Source organism: Plutella xylostella, chromosome 7 (assembly GCF_932276165.1).
Source record: "Plutella xylostella chromosome 7, ilPluXylo3.1, whole genome shotgun sequence".
NCBI classification, from domain to species: Eukaryota; Metazoa; Arthropoda; class Insecta; order Lepidoptera; family Plutellidae; genus Plutella; species Plutella xylostella.
This window is the reverse complement of record NC_063987.1, coordinates 9,207,243-9,215,872: the sequence shown is the minus strand read 5'-3', so window position 1 is coordinate 9,215,872 and position 8,630 is coordinate 9,207,243. Positions and strand designations below refer to the sequence as shown.

The 8,630-nt window shown below is 39.9% G+C and overlaps 1 protein-coding gene across 2 annotated transcripts; it reads right to left on the bottom strand.

Moving 5' to 3' along the window:
• Window positions 1–239: 239 nt before the first annotated feature.
• On the bottom strand, window positions 240–8,408 carry LOC119690786 (chromatin target of PRMT1 protein). Of its 2 annotated transcripts, XM_048622008.1 has the most exons (6): window positions 7,988–8,408; window positions 7,288–7,442; window positions 6,920–7,021; window positions 5,126–5,304; window positions 3,456–3,576; window positions 240–1,959 (listed from the first exon to the last, which is right to left on the bottom strand). In XM_048622008.1, the coding sequence occupies exons 1-6, from the start codon at window positions 8,225–8,227 to the stop codon at window positions 1,920–1,922; spliced, it is 837 nt and encodes a 278-aa protein (XP_048477965.1). In that variant the 5' UTR covers window positions 8,228–8,408; the 3' UTR covers window positions 240–1,919. The 2 variants fall into 2 exon arrangements, with proteins under 2 accessions (XP_048477965.1, XP_037962471.2); XM_038106543.2 differs by lacking the exon at window positions 3,456–3,576 and having other exon boundaries at window positions 7,988–8,407.
• Window positions 8,409–8,630: the final 222 nt, after the last annotated feature.

Below are 8,630 nucleotides of genomic sequence, written 5' to 3'. Positions count from 1 at the left end.
ATGCTATGGCAACTATAAAAATATAATCCGTTACAGTTAAGTGACAAAAGAACAATATCTTTGGGTTTATAATGTTTTTGTCAAGAGAGATTTTGTCAAACAAAATAGACATAAAAACTAATTGAGCTTAACAAATATAATTTTGCACTAAACATAACTTTATTATTCCTATAATATACACATTTTAAGTGGTCGAATTTAGACGAATTTGACGAGCTATGTTCATAATAAACAATTTTTTAAGCATATCTACGGATATGTAGGTACAATTTCTTAATGATCATGAGATGAAATCAGGGATAAAACACATTCATGTGCGAAAGTTTAGAAACAGGAAAACTATTCACATTGATAGAAAACTTAGAAAATAATCAAAACTTACAAACTATTGCCTTAAATTATATAAAATACAAACTAAGATACATTTTTTCTGAGGTACTTAAGAAAATGACTGTATGTTTAGTTGTGTTAACTTAATACTTATACTGAATTAAGCAGCCTACATTTATTCAAAAGTCGTAGAGTAAGATGTGTATATTATAGATTTTGAGTTCTATAAGTACAATGGAATCGTAATTATACTCAATTATATTTAATTTGATTTGTCTTAAGTCATATAAAGAGTAGGTACACATACATGTTATTATTGTTAATCAAAAAGTTTATCGAGTAGTCGACTGCAAGAGATACAAGTATAAAGTTAAGTATATAACTATATCAAGTCCAAAAATGCAGTTACCCTTTATCTATGGTGGGTAAGATAATTTGGTTTGACTACACCTACACTTATGTTAGGAAAAAATATTGAAAGCCCAGAGAATGATTATTTTAGCGTGTATTTCTATAAATAACGTTAAACCGATGTAGAATTCCTTCCGCATCAGATCTCTCCAACAAGTTTTAAACCAGGTATAACTTACATATCGTGTATTACTAGTATAGGAATCGATTGGCATGAAAAACGCAAAATCGAAATCTTGCATGTACGCCCCTCTGGCATGAAGCCCGCGATTTATATTTTAAGAAATTCATGTTACTAACTTTTTATGGACTTACAGTCTGCAATAAATGATTTATTATATTAGAACTTTTTTGTTGTACAGTGTACACTACCGAATATGTCACTGGAACTTTTTCATTGTTCGTGAGTGTATTTTGTATAACCACTATATTATAATATAATATGAATGTTACATTCATTAATCTTACTTTATTTACATTCGAAAGACAAAAATAAGTTTATACTTAATAGTTTTTTTTAGTTTCCCTGTTACAGTTACAATAAATGCCCGATATTCAATGATTAAGGGCTGTGGGCATGTTTCGCAATGTCCGAGTAAAACTAATAATTTCCATAATAAATGCCATTTACATTTTAATTACTTGCCAGTAAAGATAATTCATGAGATTTGTCATAAATCTTCAAATCTAATACAATTCGGAGTATTCAAGCAAGTATGTTTAGGATAATCAATTCAGACATTGAGAAGCAGGCTAGACTAACTAGAAAGATACTCATCAACCTTTCTCTTACCTATGTCATACAGGTAGAAGTCATACACATAAATATCCGTACAACCAAATTCCATTCCTCCAACATATGCATGGTCACCCAATCTTGGTAGTACCCACTCCTATGCCCTTTATTATAATATATTTATGGTCATCAGCCATCAGTCGTCCACTGCTGGACAACTGTACCTAGGCCTCACCCATCTCACAACACTCTTTACTTAACCTAACACCATAATCTCTTATCTTTGCCACAGTCCTCTTCCATTCCAATATGCACTACACTACGCACACTTTAGAGCTCAGAGTCCATTTCCATCGCGGATTTCATATAGGCATCTAGGTCTCTGTCCAGGGCTGATTTACTAGACGCCATGTATTCATCCAGTTGGTTGTCTAACTCCTCTCTAGAAGGCACCGGCCTCTGGTCTTGACGGTTCACGCCTCCTGAAAGATTAATTACACTATTAGATTAAGGCTTGCTACAGACATAAGCAAGTTGATTGCTTGTGTTTACGGGGTGGAGGCTTATGTGTGTAGCAACCCTTACACTCAGTTTAACAGAGGCTGTTCTAAGTTAAACATCGTTTAAGAAATGAAATAAATGCAAAGTATGAATAGAAAAATTGAGAGATCAAAGACTAACACTAACGTAGAAGTGAATAAATAACAAGTATAATAGGTGATAATTACTAGCTAGATTTTATCGTGGATTAACTTTGAATTGCCTCATATGTCTAGTAGCCGTTAAAAACTGATTTAAAAATACAAAAACAAAATAAGTCATGGTACCGTTTCTGGGCGAGAGAATCTCGGCAATATAAAATCACTATGTTTAGACTTTAGACCCACCATGCAAGTACTGCTACTCATACTTAAAGTACGTAAGTAGGTTTTAGGTTTCGCGAATTTATAAAACATCGTCCCAACTCTGTACAACTACGACCGTCTTTCGACTTCCAACACCCCTTTTTAGGGTATTTTTAATGGCGTGCTGACTTAATCACGCACGCGGGATTGTACGCCATTTTTCCGCGTCCCGCGTGCATATTCCACGCGACAACGAATACTTGATTGAATAAAACACTTGAGCTTGTCACGCTTGGCAATCCCGACCTACACTCAACCCTAAGGGTGCTTACATAGAAAATCGGGTTTCCTGTATCTACCTGTACCGATAACCTAATTATGCAAAAGCGACTATGACGTAAAAAAATCCGGGAAATGCTCCATGAGTGAGCGCTTTCGCATAATCAGGTTACCGGTACAGGGAACCCGATTCTCTATATAAGCACCCTAACACAGTATTCCCCGTCGATACGGCCAGATTCTCCCGCCGCCCGCATGCAGTAGGGCGATCACGAAAAACAGAGCTAACGTATAGAATCGAATGCGAGTGCGACTATTCGAAAGTGCTGTCAACCTGTCAACAACAAAATGGCGGTGTATAGATTTGCGAAAGTTTGACAGCTATCATTCCATAGGTCATTCTCATAATAATATTATGTACTCTGTGGTCATTCTATTCGAAAGGTAAAAAGTGTTCGAAAGTGCTGTCAAGTTGACAATAGTCGCACTCGCATTCGATTGCGACCGAATGGCGTAGTGGTTAGTGACCCTGACTACTGAGCCGAAGGTCCCGGGTTCGATTCCCGGCTGGGGCAGATATTTGTTTAAAGGCAAATATTTGTACTCGGGTCTTGGGTGTTGATATTTATATTTAGTATCTATCTATCTATGTATTTGTGTAGATATATCAGCTGTCCGACACCCATAACACAGGTTCTGCCTAGCTTGGGGTCGGATGGCCGTGTGTGAGATGTCCCCACATATTTTTATTTATATATATATATTTTTTTTTTATATATTTTTTTTTATTTAAAAAAAAAAAAAAAAAGATTCTATACGTTAGCTCTGTTTTTCGTGATCGCCCTACAGGTTACCGTGTCGCCGGCCGCGCGCGCCTGGCGGGCCGCGTGAGGTCGGGCCCGGCCCGGCGCCAGTAGCGCCGCTCCGACGCGGGGTCCAAGCGACGCAATATGGCCGCCAGGCTTATGGCCTCGACTGCCGCCGGCAATGGAAACAGGAAACGGTTTAGGTAAACGTCCAACGTTCGGCGTCATACGCAACAGACGCATTTGTATAGAAATTCATATAAGTACGATCATTTCATTGCTGCATGCCATTTCTCTATACATTTATGAATGAGTTTGGTCCGATACGTACGATACCGATAGGTAGACGCCTACCTTTAGGGTGCCTTTTAACCAGCCTAGTAAGGTTTGATAGTTTGAATTTATTTATTTATATATAAGGTTACACCAACAGGATATCATACATAAAGGTTTTAATATTATTTTATACAATAATTGTTCACGTATGTACCCCAATTATAGGTGAACACAACATTTTTATATTTACAACTTACAACAGCTTACTTAAACTAACATGCAACTATGAGTAGATATAATAAAAACCTAAACCTAATTAACCTAAATGTAGGGCGTCCAGTACTTTATTCCTATATGAGCCGAGAGAGTCATGATAAACGTCAATATCTTTATTTTTTTCGTGAAGTCTAGCGTTTATCCTATTGTACCCCATTAACATACGGTATACAGGGGAGTTTCGGGTGGTATTTGCTTTTAGTACAGGTATGTAGAAAGTTGACGTATGAGGAAGGCGACGGTTTGATCTCGGGACGGAAAGAGATATTCTTGCGAGCGCTTCGGGACTACATATTTGGTGGTTGATGATTTTCCAAAGGAAAATTTGATCCATTAGCTGCCTACGATTTTCTAACGATACCATTTTAAAATATTCTAAGCGGGAATTGTAGTCGTTCCTTCTACTAAATCCCTTTTCATGGTATGCAAGATGCCTTGTGAATGATTTTTGCACACGTTCTAATCTGGTATTGTGTACATTGTACATAGGATTCCAAATAACACTTGAGTATTCGAGACTACTCTTAACTAGAGCATTAAAGAGAAGAATTTTGGTGTTAGAGTTTTTAAATTTTTTTGATGATCTTTTTATAAATCCTAACATTTTAAAAGATTTTGCAATAATATGGTCGTAGTGAGCACTAAAACTCAACTTACTGTCCAGTATCACCCCCAAGTCTCGAATTTCAGTCACTTCTTTTATATGCCCGCTGCCGATTAAATACGAGGATTCTACCTTATTGATGTTTTTGGTGAATTTAATATGGTTGCATTTAGATACGTTCAAGGACATATAGTTTTGGTCACACCATTGTTTTATACTGTTCAGATCCTCTTGAATGAGACGTACATCTTCCAGCGACTTAACAGGTCTATATATTTTCATATCGTCTGCAAAAACTAGTAAAGAAGAATAATACTAGGAAAGTTAGTTTTCGCATAGAAAGTGGCGCCTCTAGCGGAAACTATGATGAAACTTTCCACCTCGTCCATTCATTGTATTCGTAGCATTTATGTAGCAAGTTAACAACACAAGGACACTAGTCGATTCTTCTATTCGCTGCGGCCCCGTTCCGCCTGAACGCTGTCTAGCAGCCAGTATGATAATTATAAGACCCTTGGCTATTCAATACTTATGAGTTAAATCATAACGCTCTTTCTCTTACCTCGTCCCCTGCCGCGCAGTCCACCGCGCCCCCGCGCCCGCGCCGCCCCCTGCGCTCCCTGCGCCCGGGGGGTGCCCTGCCCCCGCCCCGCCCCCCGCGCGCCGCGCCCCCTCGCACCCCCGCGCCGCGCCGCGCCCTGTTGTTGAACGGAGGCGCGAGTGATGCGGCCTTGACGGACACTGGAATAGATAGTGATAATCAATCATTAGACAAGAAAGCTGCATAGGAGTGGGAGACCTTTAGGCTTCTGGACCTATGACCTAAGACAGGTAGCTGGTAGTGGGTGAATGAAGAAGGCTGAGGATAGTTTGAAGGTGTTCTTGGAGAAAGGCCTATTGTCAGACCATAGACGGTTATGGGACTATCTAGCTGTTCACATGAAAGAGCTGGTGTATAAAATGCATGCCTCTACGAGGGCTACACCGAAAAGATCGGGAATAGAATACTTAGGAATAAATTAGAGTGAAACCTTTTTGGTGTATCAAATGTAGTGTTTTTTCAAACATAATTCCATTTTCGAATTTTAAAAAAAGTAAAAAATAAAAGAGTATTGACCATTTGAATTTGACAAGTCGGTGTAAAAAATGGAGCTTACGCGGGAACATTTCCGTGCAATAATTTTTCACAACTTTCGTCGAGGTTTATCTCAAGAACAATGTCTCGCCGAGCTTGTTTCTATTTATAAACTTGAAGCACCAAGTAAAACGACTATATATCGTTGGTATTCTGAGTTTCGCCGTGGACGTTCCTCTCTTACCACAGTCCCTTCTACTGGTCGGCCAAAAACAGCGGTAACACAAGATAACATCGATGCTGTACGCCAGTTAATAAAAGAAGATAGACATGTGACATACGAGCAGATTCGGGCTTCTCTCAGCATTGGTATGACAGCCATTCAAACCATTTTACATGAAGAACTGGGTGTCAAGAAGTTAGTTTCGCGCTGGGTGCCCCACCGTTTGACCGAGGAACAAAAGTCGGCTCGTGTTAATTGGTGTCGATCTGCTCTGCAACGGTTCAATGGAGGCAGTTCAAATGCTGTCTACAATATAGTCTCTGGTGATAAATCGTGGATTTATTCATATGAGCCCGAAAGAAAACATCAATCGGCAGTTTGGGTCTTCGAAGGTGAGGTCAAGCCAACAAAAGTTATTCGCTCACGCAGCGTGTCGAAAAAAATGGTCGCTTCGTTTGTATCGAAAACTGGCCATGTGGCTACGATTCCATTACAAGAACAAAGGACGGTTACTGCTGATTGGTACACAACAGTTTGTTTGCCGGAAGTCGTAAGAGAACTTCGTAAAACTAACCCGAATCGTCGTATAATCCTTCACCACGATAATGCAAGCTCTCATACCGCTCGCAAAACAAGAACGTTTTTAAATATGGAAAACGTGGAGTTGATGGACCATCCTCCGTATAGCCCTGATCTGAGACCCAATGATTATTTTACATTCCCAAGAATTAAAGATATGCTACGTGGTCAACGGTTTAGCGGCCCAGAAGAGGCGGTCGAAGCTTACAAATCAGCTGTTTTGACAGTATCCACTTCAGACTGGAATTACTGTTTCAATGATTGGTTTAATCGAATGAAAAAGTGCATTGAATGTCACGGAGACTACTTTGAAAAACAATAAAAGTAAATAATATTATGATATCTTTGTACTTTTTTCTATTCCCGATAATTTCGGTATCGCCCTCGTATTTCATCCAAACTTACTCTAAAACAGAAGTATCTCATCAATAATTTAGCTCATTTAAAGGACTAACAATGGATAATTTAAAACTACATACCCGAAGCGCCCCCGCAGCTGCTGGTTGGCGCCCCCGCGGCGCGCCAGCCCGCGCAGCCGCCCCCGCCCGCGCCCGGACAGGTTGCCGAAAGAGGCTGATCGACTGGAATATGGAAGAGATGTTTGTTACCATCATTTTAAGCATATATCAAGTGGCAAAATATCCTTTGCATGTTCTGAATAATTATAATGTTAACAAATTCTAAATCAATTTATGATATAGCACAATATTCTGGATCTAAGCTAAAGTAAATAAACTTGTGACTGTGTTTGACTCAAGTAATATCTAAAATAGTGCTTACTGTGCTAATCACACACAGTACAAGTGTTATAAAACAAACAAATTGAATATAGTCACCCACATCTTACCTGAGATTCCCATTAGATCCCCTCCAGCTGTTGTGGCTGCGGAAGCTGGCCTGGCTGAGGTTGCTGAAGCTGTTCGCATGGCGCAGCCCTGGCATGTTGGTCTCGCTGCCCGCGCGCCGCAGCCCAGCGTTGCCAAGGCGCTGACGGAGCTCCCTCTGAGGAGTGGTTACTTAGTTAAGCTGTTGAGTAGGTTAACATATTTTTTTTGCTCCACTTTCTTATCTGCCTTCGGCATTCTGTCTTTATTAGAGTGTATGGTCATTATCCTTCTTTGTTTTGGGTGATGATCCAGTGATCATCATCTCCTTGGTTTCCATTTCCAGCTTAACTCCACTTAGTTTTTGTCACACATTATGGCCTTTTTTTTTCAGCTTTGCCAGCTTAGCTTCCGTGTAAAATGGACCAATGAGCCAAGGATAATTGCACTCTCCAGTATGCACACATATGCTGGGAAGTTGACTAAATTGAACTTATGGTTATGGTGCATAAGAGAGCCTCTGTGCAGTGTGGTATCTTAAATCAAAAACTAGAAGTTTGAGCAGGTTTAAACTTTGATATTATGGCTCCCAATATGCATATCTATACCAAGAACTCATAAACAGGAATACCTACAGTTTTATACAATTTTACAACCACTCTAAAAGGCAACATGATTAAACCTGTTGTTTGTTATTGTGCAATGAACAAATACAACTCTCACCCGTCTGTACTGCATCTCTAGGCGCCGCGCCATCTGGTCGACCAAGTTCCTGTTGTTGACTCCATCGTGGGCCAGCAGGGATCCGATGGCGTTGAGGAAGCCCCCGGCGGAGTGGCGGCGGGTGCGCGGGCGCTGGCTGCGGGCGCGCGGCGGCACTGCCGGGGCGCTGGCCAGGATGCTGAACCGGTCACTCAGGCTGATGCCGGTAGAATGCAAACCGTGAACTTTCTCAATAACCATCTTGGTTTCTTCCCGCCGAAGCCAATTTACCGCAATATATGCACTGCCGGGGACAGATTATCGTGCGATCGAAGGGGAAAATTGGTTGCTATACAGGAATCTGCTTACAAAAACGTGGTAGTTTACAAGTAACTCGATATTTTGCAAACCTCCGCGAAAAGCGAAAACAAACGAAATCGTCGAAGTTGAAGAAAATATTTGACAGTTTTATTTTTACTAATAGTGATGTAGCATTGTCGATTATCGATTCAGTTTCGATTCGATATGCAACAAACAGTGCAAAGCCGAAATTTTTATCTCATTTATTTATGATTTACAAATTTTGCGATTTTGTAAATATTTTAACCGATTTAAGCTTCTTGTAAAATAAGTTAAAAACTAGGGCAAAAGGCCAAACCAATGA

What these genes read in the sequence shown, in the direction of transcription:
- LOC119690786 (XM_048622008.1), bottom strand. Translation starts at nt 8,227, where the DNA reads ATGGTTATTGAGAAAGTTCACGGTTTGCATTCTACCGGCATCAGCCTG. An exon ending in GGATCTAATGGGAATCTCAG is followed by an intron (nt 7,022 to 7,287) that starts GTAAGATGTGGG and finishes TCCATATTCCAG; the next exon opens with TCGATCAGCCTCTTTCGGCA. An exon ending in CAGCTGCGGGGGCGCTTCGG is followed by an intron (nt 5,305 to 6,919) that starts GTATGTAGTTTT and finishes TATCTATTCCAG; the next exon opens with TGTCCGTCAAGGCCGCATCA.